Source organism: Eptatretus burgeri, chromosome 3 (genome assembly GCF_056783735.1).
Source record: "Eptatretus burgeri isolate ZD-2024b chromosome 3, Ebu_testis_v1, whole genome shotgun sequence".
Taxonomy (NCBI): Eukaryota; Metazoa; Chordata; class Myxini; order Myxiniformes; family Myxinidae; genus Eptatretus; species Eptatretus burgeri.
The window spans coordinates 51639569-51662169 of NC_140963.1; the positions used below are offsets into that span (position 1 = coordinate 51639569).

Below are 22601 nucleotides of genomic sequence, written 5' to 3' on the forward strand. Positions count from 1 at the left end.
TACACTGGTACTCATTTTGCCAACTCCAGGATGACAGGCTGAGTCAACCCCACCTGGTGTTAAGTCAGTGGCAAACTTGGCTTGAACTCCGAACCCTAAGATCCAAAGCCAGCCACGCTCTCCAGGAAGCGAACACCAGGCCTAACTTCTCTTTAATTGTATTTTAACATGCTTCCTCTTTGAACCACTCGACTCAGCACTATCACTTGGATGCTTGTTGGACGATATTATAAGGGCAGAATAAGGTAAGAACACAGAAATTCCTTGTGAAAAGCATGGTGTGAAAGAGCCAAAAGGTTCAAACAACAAGACAGGTCATGGGCTATGGCAGCACATCGGACTACGGTACGGCAGCCTGCCCAAACTCGGAAGCCATTTTGCCAAGAAGTTTGACTCTACGGATGGTCAAATTTTGTGATATTCTGGAATTTCGGATTTTGGAGTTTTCATTGGTATATTAAAAAAGAAAACAGGCCCTTCTGATCTGATACACATTCAACAGCATGTGCGCTTGTGACCCCTGAGATTATATATATATATATATATATATATATATATATATATATATATATATATATATATATATAGTTACATACATTACTATATATAGTTACACTTGTAGGTGTGGGAGCTGGGGGGGAGGGGGAAGGGAGTAGATATTACCTTAGAACAGAAAGAAATGTATTTAGTACGGTCCGTGTTGGAGTAGTTAGCCAATATCGATGTAATTAAGTAGGAAATATAGGTTCTGGATTGTCCTGTTTAAATATGCATCATACGAAGGGTGGTGCGTGGTAATAACTAATTGGGGTTTAAGGTTAAGGAATTGTATGTGCAACCTTTTGTTATCTCCCTGGGTGAGGCACCGGTGTGAGGCTTTCAGAAAGAGGACTTTTGGAGGAACAGCATCCTCGGAAAGATGGAGGGAAGGAGCTGAGATTGCCTCGCGAGGGGCTGTGTTGTCGAGAGAGTGAGGGGAGGAGTTTGATGCCTCCCAAGGGTAATAATTGTGGATCGTCCGGGTTCTATTTCTCTCAGGAGAGTTGGGTTTGGTGCGAAGGAGGAGAACGAAAAAGATGCCCCATCTGAGGAGAGGTGTTCTGTTCTCACCTCCCTGCTTCATTGTCCTGCTTATCTGCTCATGTCTTCTTCCTGTCCCTGCCTTTGCCCTGCCTGTGTGCTTTGTTGTTCGTGCTCGCCTGTTCATTGTCTTGCTGGTGTACTTCGCCTGTTCGGCATCCTGCCGGCGCATGTTCATCATGCCTGCTTCGACGTTTCCACAGCAGCTAAGGCCTCACCCAGGTTTCTCGTTTCCCGCCTTGTCTGTGAACAAGTCTGGTGTGAGACATCACAGATTTTATCCTTATTGTATCTAATTATTTATTCATTGAATCCCTTTCCTCCCCCTCTCACCCCACCATCATACCCTCTGTGGGATCAATCTTCCCCTGATTATTTGTTTGGGAATAACCCCGTTTTAAAAGAACTAAGAACCTCATGTGATTCTTGCGATTCCCACATGTGCGAGATGCCTCCATTTGGGTTTAACGCAGTAAAAGATCATTTTGGTTCATCATGGGATAAACATTTAACACCGCCCATCACTACTATAGAGTAAATATATATATATATATATATATATATATATATATATATATATATATATATATATATATATATATATATATATATACATATACTGTATATCTATACGAATAAATGTCAATGTGTGTCTGTCCGTCCATCTGAACGTCTCCTCCATAATTCCAAAACCATGAAACCTCGTGGCCCCAAACTTTTCATGCATACTCAGGGAACTCCAAGGTAGTGTATGAGTAGAAATTATGTGTCTGGATTAATTTAAGCACCCGTTTTGAAGATAAATAACGGGCTTATTTAATTACACTTAATCAAGGTTCATCCTTGGTCACCTTGCTGTCTTTCGCTGGGGTCTCAATTTGCCATTTTTTTGGCCTGCTCAACAATGCCTTCACTTGGAATAGGCCGCAATGGTTTCTTAACGATAAAGATTTTTTTTCCCCACTTTCCTTATGGCATCGAATGCCTGATCATCATACCTACAAATCGCTGGATACATTGCAATGCTTAGAAATGCCCAGAGACACCAACGTTCATGACCTTATTTCATAACCTCAAGAATATCTTAAACCAAGCCGAATTTCAAAATTTAAACTTCTTTTTAACTTCAACAGGAGTTTTGACTGCTAAAAAGTGTTCATTTGTCCAATTTGGACATTACCTGACATTCCAGGCATCTCCGTGTACATGGTGTTTATATGACTGATCAGCAATCGCTAATCACTTGCCAAGCCAGCCGTACCATATCAAGGAAATACAAGGAAATCAGACACAGGTGGAGGCCATTCAGCGCAGCATGCCTGCGTGACAATCAACACCACACTAATTTATCAACACAAGATGAAAAGAAGAAAATGCAATTTTTGTATTGTTTTTTAAATTGCGTTTTTGTATTGGTTTGTTTTTAAAGTTTGGTAGTTTTTTTTTCCTCCTCAGGGGAAGGGACCTGGGCTTGGTTAAAAAACATGCAACAGCCCTTGACGAGACCCCCACCAACAGCACTCACTCCACATGCACACAATCACTTATCAATGCTCAAGCTTCCTAAAAGTCCTGCAAACATCCCTATCCCCCTCTATCTCCATAACTTTCAGGCACCTATCCAATTCCAATCTAAACTTATCTTCTATTTCTGCTGCCACTACCTTTCCAGGGAGGCCATTCCATGCATCAACTACTCTGAGTAAAAGTCCCCTGCCTTACGACCTTCAGAGTCTTAACTCTCCTCTTCTTTGTAAACCATTTTATTGGCATGCTTGCTTAAGTGCTTAAGCCACTTGACGAGCGCACTACAATATTCTCACTGTTACTGAATACTGTATATCGATCGACTTGAACAAAGCCCACTCTTTGAAAACAAAAACAAAGCGTTTGGTCATGCAGTGCAACGAGCAGTGCTCACTTGCTGAAAGTGTGCAAATTTTTTTTGACCCCACGTTTCCGCTTTTTGTTTGATATTCTTTCATTATACGACCCATCACTTCAGCAGAGATAGATACATATAAAAATTAAACGTTTCTATTTTATAATTTCTTCAACTGTTTCGTCAGAGTGCTTGCTTGCATGGCGAGGTGGGAGGTAGGAAGACACTTCCAGAGGTATGAAGGCAAAATAAATCACACCTGTTCTTGTGTATAGCAGCTTGGCTGCCAGGTAGAGGAAGCTATCATTTCTTGGAAGCATGGCTGGGCTGCTGATGCTGTGCCCCTCTACCAGTGCATTGGTACTCATTTTGCTGACCTTGGAAGGATGACAGGCTGAGCCATCCTCACCTGATGTTAATTCAGCAGCCGATGGGGCTTAAACTCAGGATGCTAGGATCCTAAACCAGCCACCCCAGCCACTAAGCCAACACCAGGCTTAATAAATCAGATGATTACAATGAGTAAAAAAAATGTTTTCAGTTGTTACAAAGCAATTAATCACCACATCACGGCAGTATCGCCGAAAGGTACGCACACTCGCTATAAGCTGTCTAGCCTGGGTTTGAATCTCGACCCAGCTATAAACTGTCATCCCGGCGTTTCACAAGCAGGGCGATTCATCAATGTGTGTGCAGTCTTTCAGATGGACATTAAACTGGACGTCACATCTGACAGAATCCCCTCACTCACCCTCCTCCTCCTCACTCTCCCCTCCCTCATCTCTCTCTCCCTACTCCTCCAAACCCCCTCTGTTGAGTGGACTGTTAAGGACTGACGGTTTAGTTTTTAATTTGCCAGGTAGATAACATGGGTTTTAAATGCTCCCACCCGGTTTTACGTAAAAGTCGGTGGTTAAAAAAAATATATTGCTGTTTGGGCACATTTTATCACCCTTACATTCCCCTCACGCTGCCTTCCCTTCCCCTCATGCTGCCTCCCCCTCCCCTTGCGCTGCCTTCCCTTCTACCCTCACCATCTTTCCTTTCACCACACTGCCTTTCCTTCCCCCTCACATTGCCTTCCCTTCCTCCTCACACTGCCTTTCCTTTCCCCTCACACTGCTTTCCCTCCCCCCTCACACTGCTTTCCAATCTCCCTCACACTGACTTCCATTCCCCTCACACTGCTTTCCCTTCCCCCTCACACTACTTTCCAACCTCCCTCACACTGACTTCCCTTGCCCTCACACTACCTTCCGTTCCCCTCAAACTGCCTTCCCTTCCCCTCGCACTGCCTTAACCTTCCCCTCGCACTGCCTTCCCTCCCCCTCACACTGCCTTCCCTCCCCCTCACACTGCCTTCCCTTCCCCTCACACTGCCTTCCCTCCCCCTCACACTGCCTTCCCTCTCCTCACATTGCCTTCCCTTCCTCCTCACACTGCTTTCCCTTCCCCCTCACACTGCTTTCCCTTCCCCCTCACACTCCTTTCCAATCTCACTCACACTGCCTTCCCTTCCTGTCACACTGCCTTCCCTTCCCCTCAAACTGCCTTCCCTTCCCCTCGCACTGCCTTAACCTTCCCCTCGCACTGCCTTCCCTCCCCTCACACTGCCTTCCCTCCCCTCACACTGCCTTCCCTTCCCCTCACACTGCCTTCCCTTCCCCTCGCACTGCCTTCCCTCCCCTCACACTGCCTTCCCTCTCCTCACACTGCTTTCCCTTCCCCCTCACACTGCTTTCCCTTCCCCCTCACACTGCTTTCCAATCTCCCTCACACTGCTTTCCAATCTCCCTCACACTGCTTTCCAATCTCCCTCACACTGCCTTCCTTTCCCGTCGCACTGCCTTCACTCCCCCTCACACTGCCTTTCCTCCCCCCTCACACTGCCTTCCCTGCCCTCACACATACCTCCTCCCACGCCCTCTCCCCTCTCCAACCCGCATGGACATCTCCAGGTGGTCTTTGCATGCTGTATTAACATGCTCTTTTAACCTACCCAATTTTATTCAATCCTGTACTACCCCTCCTCCCCACCTTCTCCACAAGTCCCCCAACCAAATGCAAGTCCAAAACCCCAATCCTCACCCTTAACTCCTCCCAAACCCCCTCTCCCTCCCCACTTCCCCCTTCCACCCCTTCTCTCTCCACCATCCTTCTCGCTCCCACCCCCCCCCCCCTTTACGGAGTGTATAGCGATGTTTGGTGAGGCGTCACTCCCTCAGCATGTATAATGTTGAATGATCCCTCATTTAAGAGATCTTGGATCCCGACAGTGCATGCAGAAGGTCTACAAATATCGATATTCACGCAACTTTGAGTTGTATGCATTTTTGTGCCTAAGTTGTGCACACGAGTGGTGTATAGGCTTCGAGTCATTGGTTCGCACACCTATCGGAAGTGAAAACAAACAAAATATTCAGTCAATTCCTCATATGTCTCATACGTGGCGATTTCAATCGTCGCCATGCAACTTGGGTGGATGTTGGTACCTTTCTCCCCAGCCATGATGCTTCAGCAACGGACTTACTGGGACTCGATGGGACCGATTCAATCTGTGAACTTTCCAACCCGGATTTCTCCAACTGGCAAATCCTACCTTCTGGACTTGATGACAAACTTCCCGCAAATGTCTCTTGCTCTTCCTCTGCTCCAAATGATTCATCTCATCATATGCTTGTGAAAGTCAACATCTCTCTGGCTAGTCTCAGAGAGTTGTTTCAACGTCAGCGAATCTGGAATTTTACTTAAGCAGAATGGCAGGGACTGCAAGCAGTCATATCTCTTCAGGACTGGTCTCCCATACAAGAAAATTAGACACAGGTGGAGGCCATTCAGCCCATCATGAATGCGCCACATCAACACCACACTAATTTATCAACACAAGATCAAAAGAAGAAAATGAAAAATATTTCTTTATTTTTTTATTTTAAATAAAGTGTTTTTGTTTGTTGTTATTTTTGAAGTTTTTGTATTTTTTTATTATTATTATTACTATTATTATTATTATTATTATTATTATTTTCCTCAGGGGAGGGGGTATGAGCTTAGTTAAAAAACACATCAACCACCTCTTGACGAGACCCCCACCAACAGCACTCTGTACACATCACCATCACCCTTCAATGTTCAAGCTACCTAAAAGTCCTGCCAACAGCCCTAGACAACTTCTTCTTCTTCTTCTTCTTTCGGCTGCTCCCGTTCGGGGTCGCCACAGCGGATCATTCGTATGATCTGCATCGTGATTTGGCACATGTTTTACGCCGGATGCCCTTCCTGACGCAACCCTGGTTGCCCGCCCTAGACAACTTGATCTCCATAACTTCCAGGTTCCTACTTATCAAATTCTAATTTAACTAGAACGGGCACTCGTAGAGCGCATACCTTCGCCGCAGCCACTAGTTACCTTTGTATTAAGTTGTCCACAACGCATCTCAATACAAATATGCATTTCGTGACCCCCATGACCTTTGACCCACAACCGCTACCTAGGGTGACAATAGTACTATACCTTGTGTCATTTCAGAAGATGGGGAATTGAACACTGAACAATTTGGAGTTAATTTGATGTAAATCGGAAACATATTAACCGTTTTCATCATGAAAAAACGATGTTGACCTTTTTGTGACCTTGACCTTTGATCTGATCGCTCCCAAAATCTAATGGATTTGTCCTTTCATGATGCCAAACAAATCCAAAACAATTAAAGCCTCTCTGCGTTTTGTTTTTTTTTGCGTTAAGTTGTCCACAACGCTTTCCGATATAAATGTGAATTTGTGTGACCCCCTTGACCTTTGACCCCCAACCGCTGCCTTGGGTGACAAAAGTACTATACCATGTGTCATATTAGAGGATGGGGAATTTAATTTTGAACATTTTGGAGTTAATTTGCTGTAAATCAAAAACAAAATTGACAATTTAATCGCGAAAAAACGATTTTGACCTTTTTGTGACCTTGACCTTAACCTTTGATCCGATCGCTCCCAAAATCTAATCGATTTGTCCTCTCGTGATGCCAAACACATCCACAAAATTTCATGACAATCTGCGAAGTGGTTTTTGTGTAATGTTGTCCACAACGCTTCCCAATCAAAAACTCCATTTTGGTGACCCCCTTGACCTTTGACGTCCACAGACTAACTAGGGTTGCAAACACTATACCATACGCTATATCAGTGGATCGGGATTTGAATACTGAACATTTTGGACTTAATTTGACATAAATCGGAACAAAATTGACACTTTAATCGCAAAAAAACGATTTTGACCTTTTTGTGACCTTGACCTTGACCTTTGATCCGATCGCTCCCAAAAGCTTCGCCTGGCGTCCTTGAGTAACTGCACATCATCTCTGAAAGTTTCATGCAAATCGGTCCAGCAGTTTTTGCGCAATGTTGTCCGCACACATATTTACCAATAAATAAATACACAGGGGTCAATACAATACCTTCGTCAAACGAAGTTTGTGAAGGTAAAAACTTATCTGCTGTTTCTGCTGCCGCTATCTTTCCAGGGAGACCATTCCATGCATTGACTACTCTGAATGAAAGACCCCTGTTTTACTTCAACATTAACTCTCCTCTTCTTTACTCTCAGGCTATGACCCCTGGTCCTATCACTGTCTTCTCTTGAATAATTAATCTTCACTTATTATATCGACACCTTTCATTATCTTAAACATCTCTATCATATCTCCTCGTAACCGCCTCCTTTGTAGTGTATAAAGCCGTGTCTCCTTCAGCCGCTCCTCATAGCTGAGTCCAGCAAGGCCCAGAATCAATCTCGTTGCCCTGCGCTGAACCCTCTCTATGGCAACTATGCCCTTCTGGAACTGTGGTGACCAGAACTGCACACAGTATTCTCGATGTGCCCTCACTAAATTAGTGTACAATGTTACACCAATTCTTTTGATTTATAATTGATCCCCCTCCGAATACAACCTAAAACACAATTTGCTTTCCCCATTGCTGCCTGGCATTGTGCTGCCTGCTTACCTCCCATATCTATTACCACCCCCAGATCCTTCTCCTGTGTGACATGCGACAAAATTACCCCTTGCATCCTCTAATCTCTATTTTCATTGTTCTTTCCCATCCCCAACACCTTACACTTACTCAGGTTAAATTACATCCGCCAATATTTTGCCAAATCTATGCAAGTATCAATACTTTCCTGTATCTGATCACCACCCCCTCTGATATCCACCTGACCTAAATATCTTCGTGTCCCTGATGTTAATTCAGCCTATGGTAATTCTTGCACAGAAACCTGCTCTCTCTCTCATGCACAGATTCATTCCATAATGTCTTAAATTACCCTTCCCTTCTTCCCACCCATGGTACACTGAATCCTGTGGTGAGGTAGATGCTTTGAAACAACTTCCCTTCTCTTCCTGGAAGGCGAATCCAACTGAAGGCAATCACAGTGCATTCCAAAAGATCCGCAATGAGCGTTTGTCTACCCTGAGGACAGCGAGAAAACATTATCTGTCCAACCTCAAGATTGAACTTTCAACTTGGCTCCCTCCTCTAAAACCTGGTGGCACCTTGTTAAGTCTGTCTCTGGTGTATGCTCCCCTTCTATCCCTTCCACCTCTTCAAATGGGATCAGAGCCAACTCCGCTTGAGAGAAGGTCGAATGCCTCAATTGTGTTTGCTTCCAAATCTTCTGTCTCCAACCCCTCACTCTTGGTATCCACCCTTCCCAGTCATACCCAACTGCTCCTGGACTCTATGTCTTTTGCACCTGAGAAGTTGGAGAGGGTTCTTTCAAAATCGACTAACTCTGTTACTGGACTTGACGGCATCAGCTCATGTATCCTAAAATTATGTTATGCTGCTCCAGCACATCCTCTCTCTGCCATTTTCACCCGAAGATTTGTGCTAGATCATCTTCCATCTGTTTGGAAATCTACCAACATCACTGGACTACATAAAAAAATGTGCAAAAAAATGATCCCCTCAACAACAGACCTATCAGCTTCCTTCCAATCATCAGCAAGGACCGAGATTCTATCATCGCAGTTGAGATGAAATTAATCCTTTTCTCCAACAAACTCATCGAAGATCACCAATTTGGTTTCAGAACAGGTAACTCCACCTTGGACATGCTGTTTATATTCACCCAACAATGGATGGAGGCCCTCAATGTCAAATATGAGATCAGGGCTGTCTCTCGAGGATATATTTTGTGCTTTTGATACAGTCTGGCATCCTGCCTTGCTCTCCAAACTCTCTGCCAATGGCATCCGAGGCCAACTCCACACATGGCTTACTGACTTCCTCGACTCTCGTGGCCAACGGGTGGCTCTCAATCCTTTCATCTCCACTCCCCATCAAGGCTGGAGTTCCCCAAGGCAGTGTTCTGAGCCTAGTCGTATTCCTGATCTTCATCAATGATCTCTCTGACTCTGGAAAATCATGTTTATCTACTTGCTGATGACTCCACCCTTTGCCGTGACATCTCTCATCCTTCAGACAAGCAGGCTGCAGCCTCTTCCCTCTCTTCAGACCTTGATAATAAAAAAAAAATCACAAGATGGTCAAACATCTGGAATATGTCTCTTAATTCTGACAAATCTCACATTCTCACTATCTCTCTCTGAAAGGACCATCTGGAAAACCCTCCAAGCTACTTCTTGAACAATCCTCTTCAGGATTTTCAATCTTTCAAACTCATGGGTTTCACTATCAGCCATCATCTTTCTTGGGCAAATCAAATTTCAAAGTTGGTCTCCAGTCAGCAACCAATTGGGCATCCTCTGTCATACAAAGTCCTTCCTTGGGACACGTGAACTCTTCTCCAGCTACAAACAAAGCCTTCATCTGCAGCTTGATGGAGTACTGCTCTTCCCTCTGGGCTGGGCTGGCTCCCTTGCCTCACATCTTGCTTAGCTTTATGCTGTGGAAGCAAAGGCCTTTAAAATTATTTGAATTTCCTGCAATGAAGCCAAGTCCATGGGCCGATCACTCGCAGAGAGGTCAGTGATCCACCTGTCTTCTCCCGCCTCCTTTCTGATCTTGGCACCCTCTGCTTTTTTCGTATTTTGCCCCTACCCCCCCCCCCCAGGTTTCTCCAATGCACACACGGTCCACCATCAACCCCCTTCTGGTAAAACTACCTCAATCCAGGATCACTGCACCTCCATTAATTTGTTCCTCTTTTTCCCCACCTGTGGAGCCAACTTCCACATCCTCTTCAATCTCATTCTTGTCTCCAGGTCCTCAACATAGCTGTTCACTACCATCTCAGATCATCCCCCAATCCAAAACCATGACCTTATGTACACTTATTAACCCCTTCCCTCAACACCCCACCCCAATCCCTCCTTACAAATTTCCAGATTTCCCTCCTGAATCCATCTTGCCCACCCCATGAATCCTCTCCTGCCACCTACCAATTCCTCCCCACATCCATTGTCTGGCCGCCTTCCTCTACATGCTGTTGCAGTTTCCCTCCTCTCTTTCTGCTGTTCCTTCTGTGCTGATCTGGTCAACGTACTTGTATTAGCCTCTTCCACGTGTCGCGACGATGCAGACAAAAAAAAAAAACACTTCAAGAATTTTGGATGTACACATCATACAAGAAAACAGCAAATAACATATGAAAGTGTAATTAGTTTAACGTTTTGTAATATCATGTCAATGTCAATGTTATTTCATTTCATTTCATTTCAGATGAAAGGCAACATGGCAACATCAGAGGAAAAGGTTAACTGTGCATTATGGCAAGTAAAGCAGAAGTCCATAACAGCAGTGAGAAGAATATTCACTGCTCATTACAGGAAAAATGTACGACATAGAAACTCGATGAACAATTGGATGAAAATGTTTAAAGAAACTGGGCCACTGAATGATAAAGCACGATCTCGGAGGCCGAGAATCGGCAAGGCGACTGTGGCCACCGACCAGAGAAGTGAAATAAGTCACTTGAGTCAAGTCTCAAGTAAGTCTCGAGTCTTTGAGGGCAAGTCTCAAGTCAAGTCGAAAGTTACTGTCATATTACTTCAACTTGTGTCAAATCCTACATTCATTTATATAAACCTTGGAGTACAAACTATCATGGAATTAGACACAGGGATTCATTTATTGCAATGTATATTCTGAAAAGCTGTTTAACTCAACTTTCTATTTGTCAATTTCATGCAGTGGACATTTTTTGCTTTGCTCCCAGCAAAAATATAATTATGTATGTATATATATATATACATATACATATATATATATATATATATATATATATATATATATATATATATATATTTGAGTCCATGGGCCGATATATATATATATATATATATATATATATATATATATATATATATATATATATATATATATATATATATATATATATATATATATATATATATATATATATATATATATATATATATATATATATATATATATATATATATAGCTCTTTCTAACCACTGACTCACTGACTGATATTAAAGATCGGTACCTTCCCGGTGATGTAGAAAGCTGAAATTTTGCATGCCGATGGACATCGAAGCCAGAACACTGGGGAAAATCACACAAAACCATCTGAAAACATCTGTAAATGAAAATATAAATAAATGAAAAAAATGCAGGTAAGCGACTCGAGACAATGGGGAAGCACAGTAATTTTGCATGCCGATGGACGTCAAAGCAGATCGATTGGGAAAAATCACAGAACCGTTGGAAAACATCCGCAAATGAAAATATAAAATAAATGAAAATAAATAAATGAAAAAAATGCAGGTGAGCGACCTGAGACAATGGGAAAGCACAGTTTGTTGTTGCTTACAATGTGTAAGCATACCCCTAGTAGAGTATATAGTGTACCTGCTTGAACACGTGTACACGAGACGAGCCAGTAACCTCAGATTATGTTTTAATGGTTTACACATAGAACGGGTCTGGATATTTTAATAATACACTTGTATATTTATTATGTACGTTAAAATGAAACGTATAACTTCTCAACTTAAATCGTCTTTTAAAATGCCGTACTTTTTTTTGTTTTCCTTATAAAAAGACAAGTTGTGATATAGGCTATTTTAGAATTATTGATGAAGTTGAAATAATCCAAGTCACCTCACAAATTTCAATCATCACACAAATATTTTATGTTGTTGGGACGTGCACGGGGTTCCCGATCAGGGGTTAAGTTTCCCCTGGCAAGAATGTTCATGGTTTGAGATTTCCAACATCGCCCACATTGGTAAGATTGGTGGTTTCTGCTTGGACGTGGTGTGCTGTCTGGAGAGTGGACACGCCCTTTAACCTCAGTGGCGAAAGATATGCGACCCGGCGGCTGTGGTAGCACATGCTCAAGGCTGAAAATAATTTCCCATTTATTTTAAACCCCGTTTTAATTCAATGTTTATTCAACGATTATTTTCTGAACAGTCAACAAATGATAATAAATCAAGTCGCAAGGAAGTCGCAAGTCCCCAGACACCAAGTTTCAAGACCAACTCAAGTCAATTTTGTCAAATCCGGTCAAGTTGCAAGTCGCACAATTTTGTGACTCGAGTCCGAGATGCCAACTCTGCCAACGACCAGGAGGAATTTGAAAGGTGTCCACAAGAGGTGTTGTGCCATGTATCTGGTGACCTAAACATCCCACAATCAACAGTTTACAAAATTCTCAAAGTGAAATTGCATGAACATGCCAATAAGATTAAGGTGGTTCAAATTTTACGCAAAGTGGACTACAATGCAAGGGTAGATTTCTGTCTACAGTTCAAACGAAAAATCCACAATTCCCACGGGTTTCTTCATGAGTTGACATTTTCTGATGAGGCAACTTTCAGTGGTATTGTCAACCACCACAATTTCCTCATTTAACGGCAAAAAAAACCCAAGGAAGTTTGTCAACATGAAAGAGGCTTACCAGAAATCAAATGCCTTGTGTGCTCTCACATATCATTGGTCCTTTCCTTTTTGAAGAACAGTTAATGGTAAACATGACTTTGCAATGTTGAAGAATTTGTCACTGAACTCCAATGATTAAATCTTTAAGACAGTACCTCCTTCGAGAAAGACGGTGTTACCTGCCACTATGCTTTGAAGGTGTGACAGGTATTGCATGACAACTTCCCGAACAAGTGGATCGGTCGATGTGGACCAACTGCTTGGCTACCTGGTTTGCCTGACCTGTCCCCACTGGGCGACGTTTTATGGAGCCATGTTAATGCTGTTGTTTATTCATCAAAACAACATTCTTTGGACGAGCTTGGGGCTATGATCACAAATTAAATTCATGTAATTACTCAGCAGGATCTGGAGAATGTTTTCTATGCATTGCAAAATCGGATTGAACAATGTATTATGAAAGATGGCGGTTATGTTGAAGTCTAAAAATGTTACAAATCACATGCCATTTCCAGTTTGCTTATATCATGTGCACATCCAAAGGAATTAAACTTGAAAGTTGTACAAGGACTTAATGAACACCCTCGCTTCTTCTTCAATGGCCCCAATTATTTCCACGTTGTTCTGGGGTTGGCCGTGGGAAGTTTTTTGGCCCAAGTCTTTCGTGTACTGGCTGGACATGCCTGATACGAGGCTAAATAGTTTGGGAAGAAATTTAGAATTTGTTCAGGGTACAGGGCATAGCTCACCTTCTCTTCGTGAAGGACACTGGGATTTTTAACCTCCACTATCTAATTGATGAATAACCCTGCCTGTGAAATACCAGGATGGTAGTTCATAATTGGGTCGGGATTCAAACCCAGGCTAGACAGCTTAGAGTGGGCATGTGTACCTCTAAGCCATCCTGCCAGCTACATAATAAACACCCTGTGCTAGATATAATACATACATGTTATATATAGTGAAGTCTACACCCCTTTTCAAATTTTTCACCTTTTGTAGCCTTATAGCCTGGAATTAAATTGCATTAAATCAGACTTTTTCCACCTTTATTTACACATCGTAACCCACAGCTTCCAACTGAAAAACACATTCTACAAATTTCAGAAAATTCATTAAAAATATGAAAACAAATGAATATCTTGGTTGGATAAGTGTGCACCCCTCCCCCCCCGCCCCCCACCCTCTGAGTTAATACTTTGTGGAAGCACCTTTGACAGCAATTCCAGCTGTGAGTCTGTTGGGATAGGTCTCTACCAACTTTGCACACCTTGATTGGGTAATATCATCCCATTCTTCTGGACAAGACTGTTCAAGCTCATTCAAGTTGCATGGGGAACGTTTATGGACAGTAATCTTCAAGTCATGCTTCAGATTTTCGATTGGATTTTGGTCAGGGCTCTGACTGGGCCACTCAAGGACATTTATCTTGTTGTCCCTGAGCCACTCCAATGTCACTTTTGCTGTGTGATTCGGTTCACTGTCATGCTGAAAGGTGAACTTCCATCTCAATTTCAGCTATCTTGCAGAGGGCAGCAGGTTTGTCTCTAGGATTTTCCTGTATTTTGTTCCATCCATTTTTCCTTCTATCCTGACAAGTGCCCTAGTTCCCACTAATGAGAAACATCCACATAACATGATGCTGCCACCACCATGCTTCACAGTTGGGATGGTGTTCTTTGGGTGATGTGCTGTGTTTGGTTTGCACCAAACGTAACGTTTTGCATTTTGGCCAAAAACTTCCATCTTGGTTTCGTCATATCACATAAATTTGGCCACATGGCTTCAGAATCTCCGGAGTGGTTTTTTACATACCTCAAAAATGAACCAAGGTGGGTTTTTTTGAGTAATGGCTTGCTTCTTGCCACCCTACCATACAGGCCAGACTTGTGGAGTGGTTGGGATATTGTTGTCACATGCACAGTGACCTTTGCCATAAAAGCCTGTAGCTATTTCAAAGGAGCCATTGGCCTGTTGGTGGCCTCTCTGATGAGTCTCCTCCTTGCTTCGCCATCCAGTTTGAAGGGACAGCCTGATCTAGGCAGGATCTTGGTGGTACCATATGCCTTCCACTTCTTAATGATTGTCTTGACTGTGCTCCAAGGGATATGCAAGGCCTTTCAAATATATTTTATACCCATCCGCTGATCTGTGCCTTTCCACAACTTTATCCCGGAGCTCTTTCGAAAGCTGATTGTGCTCATGGTTGAGTCTTTGCTGTTAAATGCACTAGCCAGCAGAGGAAACCTTCAGGAACAGCTGATTTTATTCAGAAATAATCAGAATCACTACAATTTAACATGGGTGGAGCCCAATTAACTTGGTGTGTAATTTTGAAGGTGATTGGTTAAATATGAGCTAATTTACTGTTGTTATTATAGAGGGGGGCACAGTTATCCAACCAAGATATTTTAGTTTTGTATTCTTAATTAATTTTCTGATTTGTTTTTCACTTGGCAGTTGTGGGTTATGATGTGTAAATCGAGGTGGAAAAAGTCTGATTTAATTCCAGGCGATAAGGCAACAAAAGATGAAAAATTTGAAAGGGGGGTACAGACTTTCGAAAGGCACTGTACACTATGTATGTATATGTGTGTGTGTATGTGTATATATAAATATAAATATATATATATATATATATATATATATGTATATATATATATATATATATATATATATATATATCTTCTTCTTCTTTCGGGTGCTCCCGTTAGGGGTCGCCACAGCGGATCATCCGTGTGATCCGCATAGTGATTTGACACATGTTTTATGCCGGATTCCCTTCCTGACGCAACCCTGGTCGCCTCTTACGACACAGGGATATGGTACACCTATTTTAACCGGGGTATACACCGGCCCAGTACACTGGTACTCATTTTGCCGACCTCGGAAGGATGATAGGCTGAGCCAACCCCCTGGTGTATTAATTCAGTGGCCCAACGGGGCTTGAACTCAGGACCTTTTGGATCCCAAGCCGCTGCCCTAACCATTGCGCCAACACCAGGCTCCATATATATATATATATATATATATATATATATATATATATATATATATATATATATATATATATGTATATATGTATATATCTTCTTCTTCTTTCGGCTGCTCCCGTTAGGGGTCGCCACAGCGGATCATCCGTATGATCCGCATAGTGATTTGACACATGTTTTATGCCGGATGCCCTTCCTGACGCAACCCTGGTCGCCTCTTACGACACAGGGATATAGTACACCTATTTTAACCGGGGTATACACCGGCCCAGTACACTGGTACTCACTTCGCCGACCTCGGAAGGATGACAGGCTGAGTCAACCTCCTGGTGTATTAATTCAGTGGCCCAACGGGGCTTCAACTCAGGACCTTTTGGATCCCAAGCTGCTGCCCTAACCACTGCGCCAACACCAGGCTATATATATATATATATATATATATATATATATATCCTGACATATATATATATATATATATATATATATATATATATATATATATATATATATATATATATATATATATCCTGACATATATATATATATATATATATATATATATATATATATATATATATATATGTATATATATGTATGTATGTATGTACTCCTCCGACGCTCTTCTATCTGAAGAAAGCTGCATGAAGAAACCAAAAAAGGCTCCCCAAGGTAAGCACTTTTGCTATTTCATACCCTTCTTAGAGTTCCACCAGAGCTGTAAAGACATTCACAAATAGTACACACATGAGAATACCAAGGCTGCACACCCCCTCAGCTGCCCCTCAGCCCCTGCCTCTGTATATATATATATATATATATATATATATATATATATATATATATATATATATATAAACAGTATATGTGTCAGACCCCGCTATTCGAGGATAAACTATTCGTGGATCCTGCGTATTTGTGGTTTTCGCATTTTTTTTTTTTTACGTTTTCATGGGATTTTTGATTTTTCCTCAATCACGAACCACCGGGAACCTATCCCCCCTTTTTCCATTGAAACAATGCCCCATTATTCGTGGAATCGCGATTCGCAGCATTTTCCAGGAACATATCCCAGATGAATATGCATTCGCTCCATTATATTCTGATATATTTTATGCAAATGTTTTTTCACTCATTTATTTATGAGCCAAATATTATTTTCACGGTCAAAAATTATTTCAAGTAATTTGTTATCGACACTTCCATTGATTTTCTCAACATGTCGAATAAATTTGTCTTAATTCTTGTATAGAAGGTATCCACACTGATGAAAACCTCCACAACTCGTCTTCTGCCTCTGTTGCACTGAGCAGATGGAACGCAATGCAGGGCGAGTGAGACCACAGAACAGGAAAGAGTTAAATATGCCACATGATTTGTGTCTAAGAACAGCTCTGAAGCACCACCAAGCCCTGTATGCTCACTGGACGGAGACGACGCCAAACACCGGAGTGAGGACTTCCTGTTGTGGGCTCTGCTGGCAATGCAAGAACATTCCGTGGACAGGCCAGGCCTAACAGTGTTCCGGTTGTTTCGGCACTGGATTGCAGAAGTAAAATGACAATGGTTGGGGTTGCCAATGTGAAAGGGTGGCACAGTGCATCATGGCAGCTGTTTAACCATCAATTTAAACACGTGGTGCAACCGTCAATTTAACATACCGCGTATCTCTATGCTGTTGAGTTAAGGTGAAGAGCATAAATTATTTGCTTATTTTCCTCATTTACTACAAGCACATGTATGCTCATTGCTCATATACAATTGTTCCTCCTTAAAATGACCCAGCTGACCAATTTTGTTTGAAAAAAATTAGGACACACAGACACGGAAAGGTAGATAAATAGATAAAAGAGAGGTGAGCAGAATGTAAAAGCTGAAAAACAGGGTGAGAGTGGAAAAGTACAGCTGAGCTGTCGAGGAAAGTCTATGAGAAAACAAGAGATCAGGAACAGAAACAGGGAATGTCAAGAAATAGCAATGTCTCGCCATCTTTCAGGAGAGTATGGGAGTATATGATTGGACAGACTCAGGAAGGCGATTCCATGAGGTCGAGAGAAAGGATAGTTTAAGTACTGGAGGCAAGCAGTTTACCTAGATGTGGGAAGAATAACAAAGGATGGATTTCTGGCTGGGCGAGTGTGACCTGGTGATGTTCCAGAGGAAAGAACGACTGAGAGGACAGGTGAAGCAAGACAAGATAGGAGGAGATTAAATGAAACAACTGTTCAGCAGTACAAATACCTTAAACGATGTGAAAACAATGCACGTCTCACCAAGCATTCTTGAGGATGAAAGACAAGTTGTGCAAACTCGTTTTGTGTGAAAATTATTCTCAAAACCTTTTTTGTCTCATGGTTTGTCATATGTCGTGCACGTCTATGGGACTTGCCAAGAGGTGAGCTGTGCTGCAGATGCAGAGTGTCTTCCTGATGTAATGCGTAACCGCACTCATCTTGCTTCTTGTTGAGCTCCAGCATGAAGTCACATTCTGGAAGAATCCCCAACACCTGTGAGATGCATCAAGCTTGATGAGCCAAGGGTGGGATATCACCAGCACAGCAACAAACCTCAAAATTCACTTAACATGGTGTTACATCGCACATGACACATCAAACAAACAACACAAGTGCAACCAAAACATGGTGTTCCACTTCAGGTCACAAGATGAACACCCACATTAAAAAAAAAAAAAACCATGCAGGTGACTCCACTCGCTCACTCAGTGGATTCTGCCGCGCGAAAGCAATGTCCGACAAACACATGGCCTGACATACAGCCAATTTAATTGACACCATCGTGCAATGAGCTGTTGGGAACTCCTTTAACATGATCATCACCATTGCGTGAAATAAGGGTGCACCATGGTAGGTAAGGATGACGAGTTGGATTGCTGGGGGAAGGGGTGCTGCAGGGAGGTTAGGTGGTGCATCGTGCAAGACAATGTTGCGGATATATAGAAATAAACACGTCATTGCTCTGGCGGGTTCGTGTAAGTAATTCGAGTCACGTACTTGGGTGGCCGAAGCTCCGCAGTACGTTTCGAGGAGCTGGAAAGCCTTTCATGCCTTTTCTCCTGCGGCGCAAACTTTGCGAGCCCATCACAGGTTTCACCATTTTCCTACCTGAACGTAAATTACGCACTTTTCGGGCCGTGGGGCTTGGCTTACGGGTCGACCTTGCTCTGCAAAACGGCCACACGAGCTAGACCAGAGAGAGAGGTGGGGGGCTGAGGTTGTTGGTAAGAGAGTGAGGGAGAAAGGGGGGTGGGGGGCCGAGACAGAGACAGAGACAGAGACTGAGACAGAGACAGAGACAGAGACAGAGACAGAGACAGAGACAGAGACAGAGACAGAGAGACGCACGAGCCGTGACTCGCGTGCCGATCGCTTCGCCCTTGTCCACACGAGGCTGCTTGTAATTCCTTCAGGTGTTGAACGACCAATCCAGTGTTTAATCACAGTAGAAATAAATGCTCAAACCCACGAGTTTGCACATTATTTTATCAAATAATTAAAAACCCCGAAAACAACGTGCGCTATGGAAATGCACGAAAAGCACCACGTTCGACACCTGTACGCAGATTGATGAACGCGATACCGTAGAGAAATACCTTCTCGATAAGACAATCCCCAAACGTAAGACAAATCCCTAAAACTGCAGCGGGTGGAAGAATCGCAATTACATGCACACGTCCGGTGCAACGAACCTGGAGCGAGAGATACATTTACACCTTTACGCAGAGCGTCCGAGTAATCGTTGTCCACACCTTGAGGTTAATTAACTAAACAGGTGTACAGGAGGTGGAGGTGGGAAGGAAGAGGGAAGGTGGAAGATGTAGAAAAAAAAAAAACCCACAGAAAACCTCCAAAACCAACAGGGGTGGAACGTCCCGATGGAGAGGGGACGTGTAATAGAGTTTGTAAAACAGCTCGCCCTTCACCCGAAATGTAAACGCAAAATCGAGTTTATCAAACGTGAGGATCGAACGGGAGAGAGGAAAAGTAAAAGGAAAGGACGAAAGAAACAAAATGACAAATTAATGGCAATTTCGTGCCAGGCTGACGACACGTCGGGGTGTCGTGCTCGTTGGCTCGATGGGCAATCATCATTGGACAGGATGAAACAACGAAACAAACAATCAATCAATTAATTAATTAATCAGAAAAACCGTTCATTCTCGCAAATGGATTTTTCAATGTGAGCAATACCAAGAATGATCAGCAAGTTCGTGGCCTGACGTGTCGAGAGATTCGAAGGAAATGAAATTGTTGCAATTCCCCGACTGTTCCCTCGAGCGATGACACACGGTGCTCACGGTATGTACTCACCTGTTCACGATGTTGTTAAATTGTCCGTTATTAGATGAAACAACCTTTAAAAATTGCCATCATTTAGTGCTCCTCTGCCAGGACACCTACTTAATGATCAGGCTCTCTACCTGATGAGCTCGGCCCTTGAACACTGAATTCATCTCCTTTTTTTTCTTGCGAAGCAAGTTTTAAAGGTGAGTGCCCACGTGACCCGATATGTAAATTTTAAATTCACAGATGATACCGAAGTAAAGGTAAGCGCGTGTTGCCAGGTGTGTCGCTTTGATCAATTGGCAGAGCAAAACACAAAAAAAAAAACATCTTAATTGATGGTTGAACCTACCAGGACATCCTAATATCCATTTCCACACCGACATACACAGCTCATAGGTGTACGATTTACCTGTATATAGGACAACACGTCCCTGAACGCCAATTGTCAGACACATGCAGACACGGACGGACATTCGTGTGGAGCTGTGACATATCCACGGCACACAAGCTAAACTGACCGGTGTGAGTGAAGACAGCAGGAGCAGCGCGATCAGAATCTCAGGCATCTCTGCAGCTCGTTCGGTCCGTGTGCGAAGATGCAGAGGTGGCACCGAATGTGATGCGCGTTGGGAGGAGGGACTCGTGCTGTCCGACTGCTCGCCCTCTTGGGCAGCGCCTCCCGCCTCCCACCAAGCACATCGCCCTCCTCCCTCTGAATATCCAGCAGCCATCGCATTCGTCAACGTACTCCCGCCACGTCCTTCCCAGTCCTCCATATTCCTCACCCTGTCCATCAAACCGCCTTGTTCTTTCTTTCCCGCCTTTCTATTCCAAAGCGGTCCATCTTTCTGAGTGTAGATCCATCCCCCCTCCTCTCTCTCTCTCATCCTCCTCCTGTACATCGCCCCCAGTCTCCGTCTCCCCCCCCCCCCGCTCCAGCCATGCTCACGGACTCGTTTGACATGCCGCACATGTCGCTCATGAGACACTTGTTTACAAATCAACGCCGACGTTGAATATTCCATTGAATATTGCGATTTGTTCTGACCGCCACGGTGGTGTTTGGCCTTCCTTCTGAAGGGTATGTTGGGGGTAATGTCTACCCTTCCTGCTGAAGCGCCTCTGGGGATTCCAACATTCCCTTCCATTTCTCAACCCTCCCCGAATCACTTGTAATACACCTGTCTCTCTTAAATGGCCTCAACGCATGAAATTGCACAAACATGTGTGGAGTTCTCCCTCGCTTCACCATCATGTCATTCATTTTATAAACTACAAACAGTATATTACACATCATTAAATCATCATTGATCACACACACCTTGTATACCTGTCCTTAAATCATCATTGATCACAAACATCTTGCATACCTGTCTTTAAATCATCAGTGATCACACACACCTTGTATACCTGTCCTTCAATCATCATTGATCACACACACCTTGTATACCTGTCCTTAAATCATCATTGATCACACACACCTTGTATACCTGTCCTTAAATCATCAATGATCACACACATCTTGTATACCTGTCCTTAAATCATCATCGATCACACACATCTTGTATAGCTGTCTTTAAATCATTTATCACACACACCTTGTTTACCTGTCCTTCAATCATCATTGATCACACACACCTTGTATACCTGTCCTTAAATCATCATTGATCACACACATCTTGTATGCCTGTCCTTTCATCATCATTGATCACACACACCTTGCGTACCTGTCTTTAAATCATCATTGATAACACACACCTTGTTTACCTGTCTTTAAATCATCATTGATCACACACACCTTGTATACCTGTGCTTCAATCATAATTGATCACACACCTTGTATACCTGTCTTTAAATCATCATTGATCACACACACACACACACACACACACACACACACACACACACACACACACACACACACACACACACACACACACACACACACACACACACACACACACCTTGTATACCTGTCTTTAAATCATCATTGATAACACACACCTTGTATACCTGTCTTTAAATCATCATTGATGACACACACCTTGTATACCTGTCTTTAAATCATCATTGATCACACACACCTTGTATACCTGTGCTTAAATCATAATTGATCACACACCTTGTATACCTGTGCTTAAATCATAATTGATCACACACCTTGTATACCTGTCTTTAAATCATCATTGATCACACACACCTTGTATACCTGTCTTTAAATCATCATTGATGACACACACCTTGTATACCTGTCCTTAAATCATCGATCACACACATCTTGTATACCTGTCCTTAAATCATCATTGATCACACACATCTTGTATCCCGTATCCCTGTCCTTAAATCATCATTGATCACACACATCTTGTATCCCGTATCCCTGTCCTTAAATCATCATTGATCACACACATCTTGTACAACTGTCTTTAAATCATCATTTATCACACACACCTTGTATACCTGTCATTAAATCATCAT

The 22601-nt window shown here is 42.8% G+C and overlaps 1 protein-coding gene across 4 annotated transcripts in view; it reads right to left on the reverse strand.

Moving 5' to 3' along the window:
* The window catches only part of LOC147029866 (secretin receptor-like), a 142585-nt gene extending 121609 nt beyond the window's left edge, over positions 1–20976 (reverse strand). The window contains exons 1-2 of one of the 4 annotated variants that reach the window (XM_085873284.1): positions 20642–20976; positions 18209–18326 (exon numbers count right to left, since the gene is read on the reverse strand). In XM_085873284.1, coding sequence (XP_085729410.1) covers positions 18209–18326; positions 20642–20917 — 394 coding nt within the window. In that variant the 5' untranslated portion in view covers positions 20918–20976. The remainder of the gene's footprint in view (positions 1–18208; positions 18327–20641) is intronic. The other 3 variants (XM_085873287.1, XM_085873286.1, XM_085873288.1) reach the window with 3 other exon arrangements.
* Positions 20977–22601: the final 1625 nt, after the last annotated feature.